The sequence below is a fragment of the Empidonax traillii genome, unplaced genomic scaffold, assembly GCF_003031625.1.
Source record: "Empidonax traillii isolate 1590-97213 ecotype Southwest subspecies unplaced genomic scaffold, ASM303162v1 scaffold32:size1966603, whole genome shotgun sequence".
NCBI classification, from domain to species: domain Eukaryota; kingdom Metazoa; phylum Chordata; class Aves; order Passeriformes; family Tyrannidae; genus Empidonax; species Empidonax traillii.
Genome location: NW_020955225.1, coordinates 596,098 through 619,140, shown reverse-complemented (window position 1 = coordinate 619,140; position 23,043 = coordinate 596,098). Strand labels below are relative to the sequence as shown.

Below are 23,043 nucleotides of genomic sequence, written 5' to 3'. Positions count from 1 at the left end.
CCAAAAACAAACCCACAAGCCAAACCCTCCCAGAGGTGCTGTCCCTCCCTGGGTGCCAGCACTGCAGCAGCTGGGGCTGTTCAGCTCATGGCCTCAGGGGAGGAGGAGTGTGGTGGTGAAGGCTGAGGTGCCTCCTGCCCTGCTCCACCCCGGGATGGCTTTAACATGTTCCTCCCACAGAAAGCGCTCGTCAGACTGTGCTCTTTAGGCTGAGCTGACACCAAAACCCTCAGTGCCCTGGTCTGTCAATACTTTATCAGGAGCCCCCTAGTAAGGACTGAACACATTCAGTCTTTCAAGTTTATGCGTCTCCTAAACCTCATCTGTCAGTACTTTGTTTAAAAGTAGTCTGTGATGGGCAAACCAGAAATCAACACAGGCTCAATGCTGCCTGTGTAACATGTAGATCAGCCACTGAGGAAAAAAGTGCTCAAACAGCCTTTGTGGAGATTAAGGAAAAGTGCAAAAATGTTGGTATTTTAAAGAATGAACTATTTAGTTACTTTGAGTCTTTCTAAACTCACGATACTGGATAACTCAGCAAAGACCTCCCTTCTCAGGAGCACTATCAGCAGTATCAGTCAGAAACGCTGCAGCATCCCCAAAACTGTTTCGGCTCCTTTTTAAAAAATAAGATTTACACATAAGGAAGGTCCAACCCTCATTTCAGAGAATCACAATGGAATTGAAACTAAAATTAACATATATTCAAAGGTGGAGTTCAAGTTGGGGTCCTGCAGTGTTTTAGTCACACATGGGCTCTTATTAAGAGTCGGGAGGACTCACAATTCCTAATCCTCCTGTTTCTTTGCATTATTCAAGTTCTGATTGTTTGATCAATGGCAGCGTGATTAATGCAGTTATTAGAACACCTGCTATAAAATTACTATGGAACAAAGCAGTTCTGTAGACTGAGAGAATATTCTGAAAAGTCCTTTTATCACCAGTAAAACAGAGGCTAACATTTTCCTGAACTGACACTGGTTAAGCTAAAAGATTTCTTATAGGAACAAAAAAAACCCCCAAGTGATTCTATTCTGCTGTGTCACAGAGCACAGTCTGATTGCAGAATTCTGCTAATGAGAAAAAAATGTAGTACCATAAAAAAAAGAAATTTTGAGCATTATACATACAGATGTAGACAGGAATAAACATAATCACAGGAAACAGATTCCCCATGCCTCTATTTAAAGGTCTTTCTCGTTTTCAAGTGGCAGTGATTTAATTCAGGGCATGTGTGTGTAAACATGGAGTTTGTAAGTAAATAAGCACTGTGCCTTTGACCCAGGAATGAAGGTAAAGAGAGAACAGGTGATCACTTAATTCCACCTGACTCAAACCACCTTTCAGTCACATGTTTTGAGAAGGGAATGTTTCAGTTGCAAAGTTCAGAATCTGGAACATACAATAATTGGAAGATGTTTAATACCAACCCACCCTCTTTATTAAGTAATTTCTTCAAGTATTTTTAATAGTGCAAAATACTGGTTTGCATTAGTACAGTTACTATGGGAATTCACAGTCCAAAAAAAAAAAAATCTTAAAAGATTTCCAAAGTCAAACAAAAAACTTTTTAATACTGTATTTTTAGCAAGAACATTTTTAACAAAGAATGTGTACTTTAACTTAATATGGTACAACAGAGAAACCATACTTAAAAGTTTCCATTATCTAACACTCTACTGCATATTCATTTTTCCATCTTAAAAGACCAAAAGCCAAGCTGAACTGAGCATTAAAAAAAAAAAGCATCAATTATAATCCTCATATTACGTCAGCTATTAGGGTTTAGCTCACACTTTTGAGTTGGTCATCTAATGAAAGGACAATTTTTACATCGTTCTTTTAAAAAATGTACACACATTTCTTTTTAAAACGTAATATATATCGAGTATCTGCTTCAGTAAACAAAGCTTAATTTATAAACACAATCGAAACAGCTCCATGTTGAACAGTTTCAGTGATAAACTGGACTTGTTTGATGTACAGCCAGTGCAGGACTGGTGTGGCTTAAAATCATTGTGCCTTTGCTATCCAGTAATAGCCACCTCCTAAGGAAAAAAAAAAAAAGTTCTTTTCGGGATGGGCTGGGGAAGGGGGGGAAATAATTCCTGTATGTGCTTAAAAATACTAAAACTCCTTTCTATCTCCGGGGACCTAAAAATGATCTGTTGTAACAGGCTTGGTTTGGTATGGTAAGCTTGTAAAAAGTCTCAGTATGTCTTAATACGGCAGTTTTTCAATGCAGCAACAGTAAATTGCTTGGAATTGTCCTTCAAGTTTCATGCTACAAATCCTGTTCCTCACACCGTACTGAAGGCATCAAAGGTTGGAAGGGACGTTTCTCAGGATCTATATAGTCTTCAGATAGTGGTCATTATACATTTTTCAACAATAGGTGGTTCCTTCAGTACATGATGGTTGGTTTGATGTATGTTCTGTTTTCTGGAGGGGAAAAAAAAAAAATGACACAGTTAAAACATTTTATAATTAACTGACACTTTGGGTTGTCTTTTCCTCACTTTTTTGTGGACCTCTTTTTAGCTGAAGCCAGATGATCAGATCTGTAAATGATAGAAACTAAACTCTCCATCATGTGAGCATGTTTTATACAGGAAAAGCAGGCTCTGGGTGACAAAACCCAGCCAAGCCCTCAAGAAATGAATGTTTGGCAGAGAAATGAGCTGTCTCAGGGCACTGTTGCAGGTGTGGGCACTGAGCTGGGCCCAGGACCCACCAGCCCTGTTCTCCATGGTGTTTTCCTGTCAGCAGCTGCTGAGTGCAGGCTCTAAATACCTTGATTTGAATTTTCTTCCTTTATGGCTTTTGCCTTTAACTGAACACTCATTTTCCTCCTTTTTTTTTTTTTTTTTCCAGAAGGCAGCCCATGTTGGATTGCCTCCACTCCCTAGGACAGATCGAGTAACATGGCACCAGCTTCACAACAGACCCTTATCACATGCACAGAACCTGCCAGGGAATAGGGTGTTAAACCAAAACTGCACTGCTCTAAGAAAATGTAAATCGAGATCTGTTCTTAGAAAACTGTTCTTTCATTCACAAACCACCACGTTTCGTTTAAAATTCTATTTCTTTATTTAGAGAATGAAGTAGAAAACCACTTGTTTCCTTCATAAATATATTCCTAGTTATACTACCTATCAACTGTGATTTTTCACATTAAGCAACTTTAAGCCCAGAGAAAAAAAAATAAATATTGAAATGCCCACAGAAAGTGAAGCTAACAAGAATCCATATTCCTGTTCATTATACAATGAATCATGAATCCACCCAGCTAAATCTGCAAGTACTGATCTGGAAGATGATAGCAAAATGATAATATGGAGAAGCATTTTGTATAATGTTGACATCTCTCCCATTACTGTTTTACATATGCCAATACTGAACACTTCTAAGGATCGAGGAAGTATTGACCTGCTAACTGACACTGATCCTTGGAGCAATCTCCAAGTTTGCCACATTTCAATTTCAAAATGCATTTCAGCTATAATATGAGTGATTTATCATTTAGCAGTAGCTGTCAAAGTAACCTCCTAGATAAAACAAAAACATCTGGAACCATAAACAGAGGAGAGCAGTAGCTGAATTTTAATCCAAATCCGACATGTTCACTTCATTAGGAACAGGAAACGGCTAATTAGTAATTGAATGTTTCATGGTTTTAAGGAGGCTCAGACTCTCCAAACCAAGATGATTTAATATGTATTTTGGATGTAAGCACAAATAAAGATCGGAAGAGCCAGGGACGTAACAGCTCCAGAGGAACGTCTGGGAGCATGGGAACCTCCAAAGAAGTGACTCCAATTAGTTTCAAGCCTTTGGCCGATGAAAATTATTGTCCTAAACTTAGTGGGGGAAATATGGAAGCCTAGGGAGGGGGTGAGCAGAAATGCAAGTACTGAATACTGTGGGGTTTGTTTTTAATTTTTCTCCTTGTGATCATTAAGAAGCTGCACTTGACACCTTCCCAGTGCAGGCTGTTCTTGATGTTTTTATTACATTTTTAAAAATATTTTTCTAGCTAAGGTAAGAAGTGGACACTGAGGGTACTGAGTGCTGAAGGACTGACTAAACTTCAGAGCAGGTTTCCATATTTCCCTCCAGTTCCCTTTATTTCTCTAGGAAAGTTCAATGGAGTATCTGGAATACCTGTAAGACAGAAAGTAAATGCCACAGCTCAAGCCCAGTGCAGCCACCCAGGGGATGTCATTGATCAGTGAACAGAAAGTGCACAGTTAAATATTTCCTTTTTTACAATGCTCTCAATTATTCTCCATGAATTAAAACACTTTTTTGTTGCTGTGCAATAAACTGAACTCCACGGCATTAACCACGTCACACAGCAACCACCTCTGAGGAATTAACGTGTTGGGAGCAGCTGTGCCCCCACTTACACGGGAAAGACAATGTGATGTTGTCAAATTAATCTTTTCTGGAGAATATTCACCATCTCCTCAGTGCAGCTGACTGCAAGCTACAGACCATTTTATAGCATTTTACTGTATTATATAGCAAAGATTTGAATAAATCTGTGTGCAATAAATGTATTCTTTTATAAGGTTTATCCCTTAATCAAATATTCATTTACGTGGGCTTCATTCTATTAAAAACCGAAATTATACAAAGGTGAGCAAAAGCGTAGATTTACAGTAGTTTAAAGCCTAATCTCATTCTCTAGGGGTAATACTGACAATATAAAAACTGTATAAATGATATTCCCTAACACTAAATATGCTTATGAGCCCCTGGTGCATGTTACACTGCTTTACAGCCTACAGAGCAATGCATGACTGGCTTAATAAGCAAGACATTTAGAAGGGATTTTTTTTCCCCTTCACAATGTGCAAGATAAGTAAAGATCTCAGAGTTCCTTGGTGAACCAGAGACTGTGTTAATAATAACTGGAATTTTCCCTCAGGATGGCGTTCTCTTCCCTGAGTTGCTAGCCCGGGCTATATTCAGCTCTTGCTCTCTTTTTAGCCACAATACCATTGTCCAAGGCTTTTATGTGTGTATAATGGACAAATCCAAAAGCAATAATCATCATCTGCATAGTTATTCACATTTATTTTGTTTTTTCACCCTATTCAACATCTCCCAATCTTCTGAATCCTTTGTGAGGATCTCTGTTTTAAGCTGAGAATTCATCTGTATTTCCGTAAAACTACTTTAAACCCAAAATTGTGTACCCTCCCAATGCGCCCTGGCAATGCTGGTGTGCAAACCCAGTCCAGGGAGGGGAGCAATGCACCACAGCCACACCCTGAGACTGCCAGGTAACTGTGGCACACTGTGAAGGTGGAGGGAGGAAATTTGGGATCTGCTTCAGAATGAGAAAACCAGGATGAATTTGTTGTATCAGTAACTGTAAATTACACATGCAGTTTATAAAATCCACCGCAGCACTACAGGTTGTAGAGATGAAATAATAAACTGGAAATTCCACTCTGCCAACTCAGCTGGAGGAGGAGCTGGGTGAGCAGCTGGAAAACAGGGCAGGTGGAGCTGGGACCTGCCTGTTTGTGTAGCCAGAGGAGGGGAGAAGGCAGCCCTGTGCCAGACTCTGCACTTCCAGAGCCCTTGCACAACTCCTGCTGGAGGGGCTGGGTCCAAGAGCCTTACAGGACACCACAAGTATCCTACAGGACAGCAGCTGAGCTCTTCACCCTTCCCAGGCTGTGTAAATAGCGCCTCAGTTAAATCAGAGCCAAGCCCAGCCCTGGATGCAGCAACACATGGGAAATAACAATAAATTAACTTGCAAAGCTGAGGCTAATTAGTTTGAACCAGTCTCTCATTTTGCAGAAAGAAAAAGAAAAAATCAGAGAACAGTTTGGTTCTACTGTAGATGACAGCCCTCAGAAAACCCTCTTAGCAGACAGGAGTGCTGCCTGCCTGGAAGGAGGCTGCATCCAGGCCTCTGCTAGTGGGTAAGGATCACAGCAATTACAGAATACAGCAAAGGATCTTTTCACTACCATGACAAAAAAGAAGACCTGGCTCGCAGCCAGCTCTCATGGATTCGGGCTGGTCACTCAGCTGAATGACGAGAGGAAAACTGACTTCTTTGCCTGCTTATTAGCTGTCCAGTAGAACTTCTCCCTTCCTTTTATCTGCAAGTATTGTCCAAACTGAGCATCAAAAAGTATAACACCTCGAGCAGGACACAGCTTACTCCAGACCCATGGAAGAACCCAGATGACAAATGGTGCTTCTGCAGCACTACTAACCAAGGTTGGTTTGCTTTCTTTTAATCCCTCTCACTTTCCTATGGTCTCTTTCCACCCCTGCAGATGTGCACTCTCTGATGTCCAGTGCTGCCTGGACATCTCCTCCCTACAGGCAGGACCACGCTTGCCTGACCCTGCAGTGCAGGTCACTCACAGACCTGCTGGTTTAGGCTTTCTTCCTCACTTATTCTGGGCTTAGGACTACTCTGCCAAATACTTTCACATAAATGTTAATAGAGCTAAAAACACTTGTACTAAAACCAGGATTTCCAGTAAATAACAACAGCCAAGGACAGGATCACTGAGCACAGACCATGCAGATGCTGGATTGCCACAGTCAGTCTGAGTACACAGGGAGGTAACTCAGTGGTTCCCACTTAGGAAATATTCAAGTCTGCAGACACTGAATTACTGAATACATGTTTTAGCCCTTTGTAAGGACAGACAGGTCCAGACCTTCAGGCTCAATGGTCTCCTGGGGAAACCTTTACCCACCTTCTGTTTCATGTAAGTCACAAAATCTCACACCCTCCCTCATGTGAGAGAGAGACACCCAGAAAAACACTGCATGCCAAAAATAGAAATAGCACTGAGACTGAAATGACTCAGCCAGGGCAGGCACCCCATGGCTCCTCACTGAACAGGGCACTGTTTTTGGGGAGCAGAAGAGCAGCTCTCAGCCACACTGGCTGCTGTGTGCATGGGTATCACAGTCTGGTAGCTGCATATGAACTTGAAAAAGAGTTTTTCTAAAAATGCTGCACAAGGTAAGTACTAAGGGATTAATAACACAGAGCATCCAGAGCAGGACAGGCACTAGGGAGAGAGCCCAGCTTGGGCAAGAGGAAGAAGAAAAGACCTAAGACTCAAATGAAGAAGGTTGGGTTTAGAAATTGACTGGTTAGATAAGAATACTGAAAAAATATGGCACAGTTTTTTTCATTATAAAACCCCAAATAAGTTCCAAACATCCAAAAATAAAGTTACTCACTTTTTAGTAACTGAGAGGTGCCAAATCTCTGCCAGATTATTTCACAAAAAAACCAGCAGCAGCATCTGCCCTGGGCCATCTCCAGTTGCAGGTACAGTGAACCATGTTTTCACCTCACCTGTCCGCCTGTGCTGCTGCCTCCTTCTTGAAATTCGAAGGATTGTATTTTTTTGTAAATTGTTATCATCAAGTATTACGGTAACATCTAATTTTTAAGATTTTAAGCTAACATTGCGCTGCTGATTGTTCCAATATCCCCTAACAATGAAATATCGTAATACAAAAGTTAACTAAGGTATAAACATGCAAAGGGAGAAGTCTCCCTGCGATCATAAAATGATGTTATTTTCTGTTCAGCAGTTCATGTTACTGCTGTTCATGCTAATTAATTAAAGGAGCTGTTGCTGTAATGTGCAAACAGGGAATCTGAGAAACTGAGAGGGCTTTTAGGTCTCGGAGTGAAGTTAAGTCAATCTGGGCGCGGGCAATCAAATGTAATGAAATCACTTGTCAGTGCTAAGCTTGCAAAAACTGTGAAGTTTGACTAGGGAGTAAAAGGATTATAATTAGATTTCCAATAGGATAATAACTAAATGGCAGAAAGCAGTAAAGAGAAAATATTACTTTGTTAGCTAATGGTGCTGCTGTTCGGTTTTAGTTTTTATCAGCACACTTGTAGTTGTGCTAATTTAATTTGCTTTTATCAGCAAAAATGCACTACTCGAATGGTACTTGAATGTCATTTGCAAAAATCATTGATCTGAAGGTGCACTTAATGACACCCAGTATGTTTATTTTATGTGAAAGGGAGACTGGTTGCTAAAATGCTTGATGTACTACCGTGCTGGCCCATGAGTGAGTGATGCAAGGGGAGCAGGAGGGTGTCTGTGTGCTCATCACCTGCTCCTGCTCTGCAGGAGTTTCATGACCACTGCAGCTACTGCTGTTCTCTTCTGTCAGCTAAAATCCTCCCAGATCAAGCTCTGAACTAGAAGATTCAGTATATGGAAGATGGAGGTATTAGACTGTAAAGTAAAGTTTTAAGTCTCGTCTGCACGAAATTTCCGTTCAATTGATATACAAAGCAGAGAGAAAATGAGTCAACTAAATGGAAAAGATTTATAATGCAGATCAGAAATGCAGTACTTGAACAGCTTGTGTTAATAAAATCATTTTAAGAAATGAGCATAAAATATGATATGACTTAATCACTGTGAAAGGTGTCTGTGCAGTAGTTCTGTAATTTTCCTTTAAACCGTCTTAAGGAGATACTGGCAGTGGAACTAATTGAATTTCAAAGGAAAGGCACCGTGTGAATGATAGATTTCTGTCCAGCAGAGCTATTGACAACAATAAAAGAAAGGTCTGCATTGATGCTAAAGCCTTTTTCTGTGCAATAGAGAGAGATTTTGGAAGCTTGGAAACAGCTTTGTATTAGGGACACGTGTTTTGACCCTTCCTCCTCCCAGGGCCCGAAAAACAAAGGTGGCAAATGACGGGGCAACGAGGGAGCGTGCTCCAATTGTTGAAGCTGGCAGTGCAATAGTAGCTGTCAGGAACACAAATGGGAATCAAAGGGAAAGAGAATGGAAAGTTCTTACAGTATCAGCATAAAAAAAAAATATGAAAGAGACGTTGCTGCAGGACAGAAACACTTTGAAATCTAAACAAGCTCTACCGAGAGCTCTTTTTATCAGCCGAAATGTTTAGTGACCAACAGGATCAGCTGCTCCCACACTTCCATATGAGCAGAGAGGTCAGAGCTAGTGGAGCTGTCAGTCCCTACAGTGAGGACCGAAGGGAAGGGAGGCTTTGCTATGGAGGGACATGGGACAGGGCTGCAGCTCCCACTGCACAGGTCATGCACTGAGCCCAGAGACACTGAACACTGTGGTTACACAGCTCTCCCTCTGGCCAGGCTTTTAGCCTGAACAAACACTTCAGGAGCCAAAGACTGTTACAAGTAAAGAATGATGTTGTTGGGATCAGATTAAAAGAAAAGGAAAAAAAAAATCCCCCAGAACAACCTGAAATAAAAATGGTAAAATCTCAACATTTTCCTGGGTATTAATAAACTATGAAAGGTAATATAAGAGAGTTCTCTTAATTCCTTTAAGTAAATGGTTGCTGGAATTGGCTATGCATCACTTTCCTCACAGTATTTGTAGTAATTTTTGATGTGAAGACACATTTGAGCCACATTTGAGTAACTTTTTTTCTTCAATTGAAAACTGAATTACCTTTCTTTTCTTTACTAGAGTCTGCCCAGACCTACCTTTGACTCTCAGAATTGTTTTGGAAGAGCATTGAGCACTCATTTCAGCAGGTATCATGAACAGAGCAGAAACAGGAACATTCTGCCTGTCAAATTTAAACACATGTGTCCCAACTGCTTATCCAACATTTAGACTATTTCTGGCAGCAGCAATTTTCCAATTGCAATATTTAGAGCACTACTCTAATCATCTGTGTACATATATATATATACACACACATATGTTATATGTATATATAGGCATTACAGTAAAGCTGTGATTCTCCTTCTCTGTAATGCAGAGCATATGAACCTAAAATCACAAAAAAGAGACAACAGTAAAAATATTTGAAAGCTTTCCTGTACGGATGACAGATGGACGACAGATGCACACCAGAGGTACGTGAAGTCAAGCCTTCACCAGTTGAGAAATGCTCAAGTGAGGTTTGTGTCTGTAACTGCACTGCAGCCCTTCTTCTGTCTGCACAGAAGGGACTGTGTTTAGTTACCTCAACACACAGTATTTTTGCACATTACCATTACATGATGCCGTGGAAAGGGTGAAATTGCTCCTAGAAGAAGCAGATATATTGAAAGAGGCAGCAGCCAGCACAGAACTGAATGGTCTGGAACGAATACGGCACAGGGTTGAAGGGACAAAAAGGCTGGTTTTACAGAAAAGCAACTCCACAGACTGGACTGTCTCCAAAGGTACAGAGTTTCAGTAATTGCTCAGACCACATTTTATCACAGGTGACTGTGTGGCTCAAAGAGGCTTCCAATGGTACTGGGAATATCCCTTAGGACTCTATAGCTCAGCTCCCCCAAAGGATGATGACACAATTCCTTACACCCAAACGCATTTACTCTTTGGGAAGCACTCAAGACAGTGCATGGATGTGCTGAACAGTGAGGAAAAAGGAGCGTTAGATAACTTACAATGGCTTTCCTTCTTCACCTATAGTTCATATATTTTTTGAAATCACCTGTGATCTTGATAGGTAGGTAAGGATGAAAGGTAAAGTATTTTAAAAAGATACATCAAATGTAACCCCCCTGTTGAACTAAGAGCAAATATCTGACAGATAAATATGAGGTTCTCACACCTGTACTTAAAGTTGATTTCTGGTCTTATCAAGTACTGATCTTACACAGTCTTCTATATCAAACAGGAAAACAAACAAATTGTATAATTCACATTTATCTTAAAGCAGAAAAAGAGATAAAAAAACTACTCTGCAACACATTTGATTTTTACCATGGCTCACAACAACCAGGTAGGTGAGGGGCTGTGGTACATACTGCACCTTGCATTGCTGCACTGTCATGTTGGGTCCCGTTGTGTTCTATTTCCATATCTGGGATTCCAGCATCTGAAAGACGTGAGACTGAAGATTAATGCATTCCCCTTTGCCCCTCTCTCATGCATCTTTAGAAAAATATTTATAGCAAACTAGGGTCATCTCCAAGTTACACGGTCTTGCATAAAACATTTGGTCCTCATAGAATTTTCAGTAGTAAATTGTTTCCAAAATGTGCAAACATTACTGGTCTCACAGTGAATTATTTTTAACGTGCTTCACATTTGTCTGACGATCAGATAATAACCAACACGTGGTATTAATATGTCTGTAAAAGCCTCTTGGAGAACAAGGGCATCTGACATATGAAAAATAAAAAGTCAAAATTAAACTGTGTAATATTAAAATACATTGACTCTCCTATACAGCTAAATACCTTCAAACTGAAGAATTTAAGAATACAGGCCATGCCAGGTAGCAGTTTTGTGTATGTGTGTGTATCAATTTGTGTGAGTGCATGTTACAGATAAGGGCTGTGCAAACTGCATTTAAAACCTCAGCCCAGGCTGTGTGAGCACGTGTTACCCCCCAAACCAAAATCACATCTGCCATGCCATGTGAAATATTTCCTGATTTCTGACAAGAGCTTTCCAAAGAGGACTGTGCCCTTTCTTCCAAGTTGAGAAGGAGTCTCCTAACGATACTCACTTTGGAACTATTTAATTTCATATTGATAATACTTCTGTCTGCACAGTCCTTGGGGTGGGGGCGGGGGCTCCAACACCCCAGGGTGTTACGATAACAGATGCCATTATCCACCTTGTGCCAACAAGGATTAGCATGAAGGGTATGTGATTTGAATCCATGGCACCTCAAATCCTGGAGAAACATCTGCTTCCCTTATCATACAGCACTCAGAAATCACAGCAAGCAAAAACCCACACCTGAAAGGGAACTGTGTGTACAGTTTGGGAGGTTTTCTGTGCAAAAGCCTGTCCTGGACTTTCTCAGATAGAGAATAACTGCACTGTTGCTTTTGCAGATGCCTTTAGTTGGAGTGTCAGTATCTACCACAGGTGACATTTTGCTGGTCACCCCACAGCACCTCAACTCTGTGTCAAGCAGGACAACCCTGCAAAGTCCTTACACAGGAGGGTAATATTTTAGTAATATATGAGTAAATAAAATACAGGTCATGGATGCACATATAACTCTATAAAAATACATGATTAAAAAGTAGTATTTTCACATATATACAATTTTTTCTTATAAAATTGCAAGTGACTGCTATTCCATAGGGTTTCCCTTACTCAGATTCCTGTTTTGAAGGCAAGTCCAGGGCACTGATCTATCAGTCTGAAAAGGTTCTTTCTTTTCAAACCCTTCAGAGTTCGTGTTGTATATACAAAAAATGACAAAGTCATCTGTAACTAATAACAGCATCTGTTAAATGAGACAGACCGTCAGAGTTAAATTAAAAATACTCAGAATAGCCCTTCACATTTTGTTGTCATAAAATTGTACCTGCAATTAAATTGTGGATTAAGATGCTAATGAGCTACTTGATTTGCATGTGCAATCAGATTAGCATGTAAATATCTGCCTCTTGCAGGCACTAACACATATATGACTACCTGAGTGTGCCTGCAAATCAAACTGTTACAGCCAGGCCCACACCAGCAGATGTAAAGGTGTGTTAATCACACTGATGGCACGTTGGCATCCCTGGATTTGTGGCTCCAGAACTGCTGGGTGCTCCTGACTAGTGTGTGAGCAGCAGGTGCTTCCCTGCAGTGGCACAACCTGGGTGAACGACCTTACAGCACAGCAGGATTTTGGGTGTTCTCTGACATTCATCTCGAGGTGCTGGCTCTGACTGTGGGATCCAATGAAGGCATTTGTCTGATCCAGAGGAGGAAAAGGTTTCTGCTGGCTCTGTCCACCCACTCTGCCCTGGGTCCCTGTCCCCCATTACGGTGTGACTGAGGCTGTAAATCCACACCTGGATCACCCCCGGGCACTGTCGGGGCTCCAGGAACACCAGCCAGGCTCTGCTCACAGTGACAGGCTGGGCTGGAAAACCCAGCAGATGAGGATGCCTCTGAAAAATCCTGCTCTCCTACTCATTGAGTTTATGTCTCTTGGGTGCTCCAGATAAATCACAGCTCGCAGTCCAGCACGGTGTGAGGTGCCAGTTCACACAGACAGCCTTGCCTGACTCTGAAGAGCAGTCTGGGCAGCCCTCACAGCTGAGAGCTCCACACAAGCCACGCTCAGCATTTTCACTCAGCAGCCCAGGCAGTTTTTGTTTGCAGGCTCTAGCAGTGCCCAAAGCAGGCAGCACAAATTAACACACAGACCACAGGACACACAAACACAGCAGAGCCTGAACATCTCTGATTCCTGAGCCTCTGCAGAGACTTCAGGGCAGGGATGCACAGACTAAACCTTAGCTACAGAACCTGAAATTAATTAAAACTCAACTAGGTTCAGTCTTAAAGATTCAAACCAAAGCTCTAAACTTTGGTCAGAACCATCTTAAGCAGGAGAGGCAAATGCTCCCAGTATTCAGAACATAATCACTGTGTAGGAGATGAACTGATTTGCTTTTGTCTCAAAAGAATATTTGGGAAGTATTCAAAACCCAGTCAGCTCTGAAAGCTGATACATATTTAACAAACTTAATAGGTCCTGAGGCTGAGTAAACTTCAGCCAAATGGCTTTTAAAATGAAGCTCAGCAGTTCTAAAAATGAATCTGCTGGGAGAGAAGAGTTCAGAGAACCTTATAGGAACCAAATTTCACATTGTCTTAGCTGGCACTGTAACAGATTTCTCTGTAATATATTCAGCATTTCTTGTCATCTCTGTGTAAACTGTTCTGTCTGTTTCTCAACTTGCAGACTTATTAATTTTTTTAATTCATGACCCAGAGCACATGGCCTGAAATAGATTTTTTATTATTTCAGAAAAGAATTGTGAGGTTTCATTCTGGAATTTGCTCTGTGCATCATTTTATTTTTTTTTCCACTCAGTTAAACATCATTTTAAGCTCACTGTGAAAGGCCAACTAAGACATTACCATTTAACATCCTGAGACTGTCACCTGATGTGGCCTGTTTAAGCGCCTGCTCCACTTGTTCTCTCCTCTTAGATTCAAATTCCAAAGCTTCTTGCAATTTTCTCTTTGCCTTCTTTTCTTTCTTCAAGCGTTTCTGAATTGTTGCTGAAATGTAAATATATTGTAAGAAAGACTGTTAAGGCACAACTGATGGAGACAGTAAAAAATTTGTTTATGTTCAAGATTCAAAGGCCCAGTTCTAGCTCGAGACACTGACACTCCTCAGGGATGGAAGAATCTCCTGAATGTGCCAGAGATTCAGTTTCACATATAACTTCTAACATTAAAAGGAAATGGAATTTATTTCTGTAGGTGAACTTTCTGTGTGCAGTGGAAGATAATCTGAATCTGAGAATACTGAGGGTGCAGAGAGTGAAATCCCAGGGAATAAGGTGGTAATTTTAGGGGTAAAAACAGAGCAGCAATTGGGTTAATTCTGAAGCAGAATTGCTGAAATATCAAGAACCTCTGCCCAAGACAGAAACTAGGCATAAGGTCACTGAGAAACTGAGTTAGGTGGGTAAATATGAAAGATGAGATGCACAGAGAAGGGGGATGTCATCTTATCTTGTCTCTTTTACCCATGGAAAGCAGAACCATTGCCTTGACAACGATCATCCTCAGGCCCCTGGTAGTGCCATGGGAGATTTGGCAGAAAACAGTACTCCTGACTAACCTCAGTCTTAAACCCAACTATAAAGCTAAAACTATTACCTAGAGAATTGTACAGTATTAATTGTAGCCAGACGATCAGTATCTTCACTGGGAACTGCTGACGTTGGCTGTGATTGTATTCCCTCACCTAGATAAACTCAAGCAATAAAATGCACCTTTTAAGCCTTTTCCTTTTCAAACCCTAAATCTTAATCCCATATTTAACCTTTTTTTGGTTTTTTTCCCCAGTCCCAGGTTACCATTACTGCCAACATCCCCTCTTCCCTGTGCTCCTGTAGCTAAGGGACTGTCCTTACCATCCTTATTAACCTGTCTTTACTGGTTTCTTACACTTGTTTTTTCTTGCACCAGCGGTGCAAACACACTCTCTTGTGTGTCTTCATTGTACAACCTGCACCTCCCTTCACCTGTAGGATGTCTACAGGCCCATCACCACACTTCTGCTGAGTCTATCCTGCGTTCAGGGAATGCTCTCCTCCTGAGAGCAGCCCATGTTCTGGGAGTCTGTGATCAGCTGGCATAAGGAAGATGAGCTGGACCAGAAGGCTGATGTCCACATACGTTCTCCGAACTAGCAGGAGAACATTTTTAGCAAGGCCTGGAAGGGGTCAAAGATCCCTGGATTCTTACTGACTTTTACAGAGCTTTCCAGATTTGTGAACGCTCTAGGAAAAATGAAAGGATACCATTACATGGGAAATCTCTGAGGGACTTAACAAATTATGAATGGCTAAATGTGATTTATAGAACCTAACTTTGGAAAACTGGCCAGCCCATGTGAAAAAGCCTGTCTCTGACATACATTCTGTAACAATAAAGATGTGCACGTGGTGATGACCTGAGAGACAAACAATTCTGATGATATTGATTACTGGTGAAATTCTCTTTCAAGTCAGAAGCCAACAAAGCCTGTGAATGCCTTAAGGTTTTTGGTGACTTAAATGTGACTCAGGAGGTGCAAGTGTGCTGTCCTAAGTTTTGGTTTACAGAAAGACACAGTTCCATCCACACTAAAACTGGGGTGATCAACATTTCTGGACACCCACTGCAATTGAACAACTTCAGTAGTATCATCTTCTGACCCATCACTACTCGACTGAGAAGTGGCCTTTGGTGTCTCTAGGTGAGACCTGGGCTGCACACAGCTCCACACACCTCATTTCCATTCAAAATGCACAGGAAGATAGGACTTGGCACCTACATTTTTGGTCTTATCTAGTTTTATCTTTCTGATTTCATGGATATAATCTAGAAGTAGCTTTTGGCACATGAAGTGCTTTTCCTTTCCTTCAGATGCAGATCTGAATTTTAAAAAGAATACTGCCTTCTTTTCAACAGCACAGCGAGAAATTCAGATTTACCAATTTAATTGCCTATTATTATCAAAAGCTTCCAAACAGTCATGGTTTCATCTCAGAAGGCCCCATTTGGGGTGTGCTATTGTACCTTACTCTCCTGATGGCAAAAAAAAAATTATCTAGGGTTATTTGCTTCAGCTCTTTTACCTGGGGGACAATTTCTCATAGTTCTGACTACTTTATTGCACTGAAGTTCCCTACAAGACAAACTAACTGACTAGCACTGAAACTGCAGAAATGAGGGCTAAGGAAGTAAAGCGATGAAAAAAATCACCTAAAACCCAAAATTACAGCCATATCTTCCTACAGGAAGACTGATTCTCAGTGCTTGGAGGATGACAGCAGAAACCAAAAGAAATCAGAGATGTCAAATGAAGAAATCGGACTGGGAATGCCTGGGCAGAGTGATACTAATACACCTGAAAGCCATGGAACTGCTCCAGATTTCCTCCTCACAACCCACCAAAACTCTCTGCAGCCACTTGCCCTCCAGGAAATAATCCCTCAGTCACTGTTCTGTCTGCTCACAGAAAAGTGTGCTTCATTCTGGCTTCATTAAATTTAAATCTTTCATTACCAGTGCTAGCCCACTGCTGCAGTGCTGGAGCGTGTCAGTTAACTCCGAGTCCTCGGCAGCTCCGGCTGGAAATGCCAAAGAGTTACACATTTAATAGATAACTAAACTCCATTTTTCATTCACTCACCTCTGCTTTGCAGCTCAGCTGTGAGTTGCCTTTCCAAGCTCTCTCGTAGTTCTCGCTCCCTACAAAGCTCCATCTTTAACTCTTTCTTTTCCTGCTGTATCTGCTTTTCCTGGACTCTCGCGTTGTCCACAGCCACTTTGAGCAGGCCCTAAAAAACACACAAATGCAAGGTCTGAAAACACCGTTTTGTTGCAGCAGTGACAAAATTCCTCCGTTTGTTTCTTTTACACCCTCTAGGAAAACAGAAAAATTAAAAGCAGGAACCTATAGACCTGGAGCACAACTGGGCATCTGAAGTAGCTAAAGTATGAGGAATTTTGTGGCATGGAATCATTTGGTGTAAGTTTGTCTAATTCATCCTGCTGATGTGGTTTGTTACACACACAGAGCCATGTCAGTGCTGACCTTGTTCGGCTGCAGGGGGAATACTCTGCAGGAATAATGAGACTGGTGAATTTTAATATGACTATTATTGCCAATTATTAAGTCAAATGGACAATGTATGAAACCCTTTCACAATCAACGATGCCAGGGAGTGAAAATCTAAGCATTATGTGAAATAAAAGAAATGAGAATTGCAGATACAAAATAGTTTCTAAAACTTTTTTCTAAGAGCGAAAAAGAAACACATGTTATCTGTCATGCCACAGCCCGGCCCTGTAGAGAATCATTTACCTGAATGTTGGTTAATAGTGTTTCTACTGATGAAAGACCATCAGCAAAAAGAAATGGCGCCGGAAATCCAGGAGGCAAGGCCTGTCCAGCCAGTTGGACTTTATCTAAGGTTGGTTTCATTATTGGAATGGCAATTTGGACCTCTTCTGTAAAGACAGGTTTAAAAGCGACATCAGAAAGCATTGGAAATGTAGGTGAATGTAATTTCTAGAAACTGGCATTCTCTTTACCTGGAAGTAAATACAAGTGCATTAGGAAATCGAACACTGTTTCAGTCTTTGGGCAGCTGGGATTGTTGCCAAGGTAAGTTTGCGAAATAATACAGAACAATAATCAATATAGTGAGACTGTAACACAGCTGTAATAGAGTACAGACTATTACATCTCAAATTCTACAGAATTATACTACAGAATTATAACTGTATTACGCAGTTCATTAAACCTGAAGGACCTTTCTTCATTCTATCACGTTTGCCATTCTGTGATGTGCTTTTTTTGTTGCTACAACCTTGGCAAAATTCTAATCAAGGAACGTATCACATCTCTTTACTCCTTTACCTTTACCCTTCCCCTGCCCAGCAGTAAATAATCTCCACTGGGTCATCCACCCCCTCCCGGTCTGTGGTGTCAGTGCAGGTTCCTGAACAGGTACCTGGCTGGTGTCAGCCTTCCCAGGCGCTGGCAGCAGCCAAAAATGCTTTGCTGAGTTCTTTCCAAGGCAGGCACAGAGAGAGCTGGGTGGTGGTGCCATGGGAGTGGCTCCTGCCCTCCCTGCACAGAACTGGTGCATCTCTTACAGAGTGTAAAACCAGGACCTGCCAGCTTCTTCTTCACCCCTTGTTTCAAATACATCTTGTTGGTATAGATCAAGCTGTGCTCAGACAGTAGAAATGTGTATCCAGAAAGAGATAGTATCATCAGCAATTATTTTTCAAAAATCCTCTAAATTTGGGGAAGAATCAGTACCATCACCTATGAACTCATATTTTAGAACAGAATAATTTAACCATCTTTTAGGACAGCAAATGCATCTCCTTCTCTCAGATCCCTGTAAGCACTTCTTCCCACGTATTCATTTTAAGCATAGAGTTAATTGCTGAAAACTACAAAATTAAAATCTAGCAGTCTCTAAAGCCAAACTCAGTACCTTTCTTTTACTCTGAAATGTTAAAAGAATATTTCTGCGTAATATTCCATGAAAATCCAGTCTGTATATATATTATGATCCTGCACTAGCAGAAATCATGAGTAATATCTCCTCAACAACTGCCTTTTAGTAAAGCTTGTGCCTACTACACTGACCATGAGCTCACGATGCCAGTGCTTGCTCAGGGCAGCTGCACACCAGCCCTGACAGCTTCATCTGTCAAGTGTTTTAGTCATATTAAAGCCCAGATTTACAATTAGACTGTATCATATTCAAAAGGTCTCCTTCTCCCACTCCTTTTATTTAAGGGAAAAACAAATCAGAAGGAATCTGACAACAATGCATTAACCCAAGGTGCCTCCCCAGCAGCACATTTCCTCGTGTAACGCGCTCCAGGAGCTTCCACCGAGCAGCACTTCTTGCTGTGTGTCTAAAACACCCACCTGACAACAAGCCAGGAGCATTAGTAGTTTTCAAGTATTCTTTGAAATTTCTGTATTGGGAGTATTTTGTTTTGGCTGTGTGAATTCATTAAACAGAACATCTTCATAATGATTCTTCAGGACTAATAACAAAAGCCAGGAACGTCTACACATCCTCAGAGCAAACATCTTAGATGTAATTTAAATGATCCATTTAAAAAAAATCCCAACTCGGGTAACATGCTCAGACCACGGAGTCTGTGCTGATTCAGACACACCATTTCTCATATTTAAATATATCAGTGGCAGAGTCTTTAAAATAAACTGATTAGTTGTCGCATATGATGCAGCACAGAAATAACAGCTAAGCCATGGAGTCACAAAAAACTAAACAGAAGTGGCATTTGAAAAAGAAGGTAATACATGAAGTATGCATAAAAAACAGGAGCTGCCTTAACACCTCTAGAAATCTCTACTATTTGGAGATGAAAGTAATAACATTAAATTGGCCGAAAGGAAAATTACTATTGACTGTGAAGACAGGTTGCATGGTCTATGGTTTGTAATGCTACTGTACAGCAGATTGAAGTTTCAAAATAGTATTACTCTTCTTTAAAGAGATAGACACAGCTAAATTAGGTGCTGCTTGCTGCAGTGAGGATCAAATGCAAAAAGAATCATATTTCATCAGACCTAGTCAACACCAGGAAAATAAATAGAAATATAAGAGGTATGCAGGCAATGATTCATTTTGATAATCTGGCCCAAGAGAGACACATAGAGACAGCACACAGATCTAAGCTTCCACCAAAAGACAAATAGGACACAGAGGGTGGGAATTGGGATGACAGTGTAGCAGAGGTCACATCGATTTTCAGCAGCAGTTTTCACACAGATGAGATAACCCTGGACTCTATTTGGCCCATTGTTCATATCCTACCTGTCCCAGAAGCAATAAATTTCCAAGTCCCAGAAAAAGGGCAGTAAAGAAGAAGGATTCTACTTATGACTTCTTATGATTAAGTTTTTGTGCTAACCAAACATGCTTTGCAGACCAAGGTCACATTGCATGTTAAAGTCTGTAATAGCTGAAACTAGAAGCAGCATATTATGTTTTAGCGTATATGGGTGGAAACTGTCAAACCATTCATCATTTTTTTTTTCTGATTGAAATCACACTCTGCAAAGATGAATGATAAATGCATTAGAAATCTATTTCAATCTTGTAATAGGTCTTCACATCTGAACGGTGTCTACATCTCGCCCATACTCGGAATAAGTGCACAGTTAGGCAGGAATTTATTAGCTAGACCTGAGGAATCATAATTGGTAAAGCAATTACAAATGGCATGTGCTGGAAGCATTTCTTGGGGATTGTATCAAATGCAAAAAAAAAAAAAAATGTTGATTTAAGGATTTTGGTTTTAAACACCATAAAAATATAAATGCTAAAAGCTGCACTCACGCACAGAATACAACAGAATAAGCAAGAAATAAAGCCAAGACAGCTACAGCCTAATCAAGGACACAAACAACCTTTCTGATTATTGAGGCAAAGTGGGAACTACTTTTATTGAGCCTGTTTGTTAAACCTGCCATGCTTTATAAAAGCATTCAGGAATCCATTTAGAGTGCAGTCCTTTTATTTTAATTTCTAGCTGACATCCAGATGAATAGACGAAAGCAAGAATTATATTGCAGAGCAGAGAAATACACAGTAAACACTAACAGTGAATGGAATATCATCCCAGGAAAGCACAGAGAAACCTGACAGCAAGTTTCTTGTTCTTAATTCAATATGCTGAAGTATTTCATCTTCTGTCTTCTGCCTAAGTTGCAGAAACAGGGATTGGCAAAGGAAGCATCAGCCTAGAGACTGAACACAGCCCTGAGAACAGGAGGAACACGAATCTCTCCCTCCCGACAGTGCATGGCCCAAACCAACAGGCACTTTTATTTGCCAGCTGGTTTATTTTCTTTCACAAGGCATGTTTTTAAACCCATCAGTCACATACCTGAGACACTCAACATGTCACGTCCCTCTCAAAACAAGGCAGAAATATTAAAGGTGCAATTTATACTAGTTAGATCACTGAGTTATTTCTTCACATACACTTCAGAACCTTATCTACCTGGAGCTGTGTAAGCATTATTCACCTCAAACAGCTCACAGGATGTAACTCGTGCATTCAATACATATGGGGCATATGAAGAAGACAAAAACAATTTATACAAAATTTACAGCTATTAATCTATTAGTTACTAACCAAGACATTTGATCTCAGCCTTCAGCCAGGGTTAAGAGGATGGTTTTGGACACAGATGGCAGCTGGGTCACTCCTTTTCCCTGGCTGTGGCATAAAATTTAGAAACCAAAGGACTAAAATGCTTTATTGCAATTATAATTCTTTGAGCTTCATACCTGAGTGATGGGGATTACATTTAATGCTCCATAGTTACAGAACAGCCTGGATACTCTAATGGACCTCTTTGACTTTTAATAAAATAAGGCAGAGGATCTGCAACCTCAGCTGAGTTGTCTGTGTGACTCATCTCTGAAAGGTTCATATTTGAAATAGCATTATTTGCCCAGGTATCTAATAGAATCATCCAAACTGACATATCTATAGTAGCAAGAGGTCCCTTGACTTCCAGCTGTACATCTACTTCACATCAACAGTGATAGGCAGCAGTGTCCAAAGACAGGTATTTTAAAAGAATTAGGGCCTAAATTCTAAATTTTTTCTGCAAAAAGCAGTTTTCTAGAAAAGAGAGACTTCTTATTTTGATTTTAAACCTCGGCAATGTCTGTATTCTTAACTAGAAACCAGTATATATATTTTTCTTTTACAGCAAGGTCAGTACGAAACCCAGTAATCTAGAACGTTGTTTATTCGAAATATTTTGTATTTCTAAGTCTGCAAGGACAGGATTATCTGTCTTCCATGTCTTAATAACTCTGAAATTCCTCCACAACCCTCTGCCTGCCTTTTTCTCCCTTACTCATTGCTTCTCTGCCAGGTGCCGAGACTCCTGATCATCAGTGAGAAAAAGAGATACCTCCTCTGAGCCTGGCACCAATCACACTTCGAAATTTACTGCTTTAACCTTGTGATTCAGGTGCCAAACTTAAAGTCACTGCTGTTTTTCTTAATTACAGTGCCTGAATGAAGAGGGTCAATGAATGCAATTGAGGAGTAGCTGATTAATCCAGTCACTACCTTTCAGTCAGACTTCATTTTCAAGCGACCGATACAACTCAACAGCAGTTATTCACTGCTGAGCTCTGCCATAATAAGCCTTCACTTTAAGAGCAGTATCTAAGGATTATATATACATTTCCTATGCACTGCTAGGCTGCCTTAAAATCTGTAGAAACTACCACAAAACAGTAACACCAGCTATGCTCCACTTGACGGAATCCGTGTCCAAGCAGGTTCTCACCCATGTGCTCTGAAATCATGGATTTTGTCCTGAACAAGTGTTTAATGAAACTTTTTCCCTGTTTTCAACACAGTGGAAAAATGTGTAGTCATAGAATGAGGCTGGAAAAGACCTTTAAGATCGAGTACAATTGTTCCCCCAGCACTGCCAAGGCCACCACTAACCCATGTGCCCAAATGTTACATCCACAGGGCTTTTAAAGAGGGATGCGGACTCCACCACCTCCCTGGGCAGCTGTGCCAGGGCTGGACAGCCCTTTCCATTCAGAAATGTTCCTAATATCCAAGCTAAACCACCCCTGGCAAACTTGAGGTGTTTCCTCTCCTCCTGTCCCTTGTTCCCTGGGAGCAGAGCCCGATCCCCCCTGGTTCCCCACTCCTGTCAGGGAGTTGCAGAATCAGAAGGTCCCCCTTGAGCCTCCTTTTCTCCAGGCTGAGCCCCCTCAGCTCCTCTTGCTGCTCCAGCCCCTTCCCAGCTCCGTTCCCTTCCCTGCACAGGTTCCAGCCCCTCATTGTCCTTGTCTGAGGGTCCCAGGGCTGCCCCAGCACTGGAGGTGCCCCAGCAGAGCCAGCACAGGGACAGGCGCTGGGTCTGTGACCATTCCTGATCCAAGCCAGGTGCCAGTGGCTTTTCCAAAGACCTGCTCTCAGGAATGATGAGGGAGTGTTCTCCTGAAGGACGTCATAAAGCAGGCACTTGGTG

At 41.1% G+C, this 23,043-nt stretch overlaps 1 protein-coding gene across 4 annotated transcripts in view; it reads right to left on the bottom strand.

Annotated features, from left to right (window-relative positions):
- Positions 1 to 1,548: 1,548 nt before the first annotated feature.
- The window catches only part of DACH2 (dachshund family transcription factor 2), a 244,306-nt gene continuing 222,811 nt past the window's right edge, over positions 1,549 to 23,043 (bottom strand). For 2 of the 4 annotated variants that reach the window (XM_027911464.1, XM_027911466.1), the window contains exons 8-12: positions 17,329 to 17,474; positions 16,654 to 16,801; positions 13,878 to 14,021; positions 10,804 to 10,869; positions 1,549 to 2,445 (exon numbers count right to left, since the gene is read on the bottom strand). In XM_027911464.1, the coding sequence (XP_027767265.1) occupies positions 2,408 to 2,445; positions 10,804 to 10,869; positions 13,878 to 14,021; positions 16,654 to 16,801; positions 17,329 to 17,474 (542 nt within the window). In that variant the 3' untranslated portion in view covers positions 1,549 to 2,407. Of the gene's footprint in view, positions 2,446 to 10,798; positions 10,870 to 13,877; positions 14,022 to 16,653; positions 16,802 to 17,328; positions 17,475 to 23,043 lie in introns of all 4 variants that reach the window. The other 2 variants (XM_027911465.1, XM_027911467.1) reach the window with 2 other exon arrangements.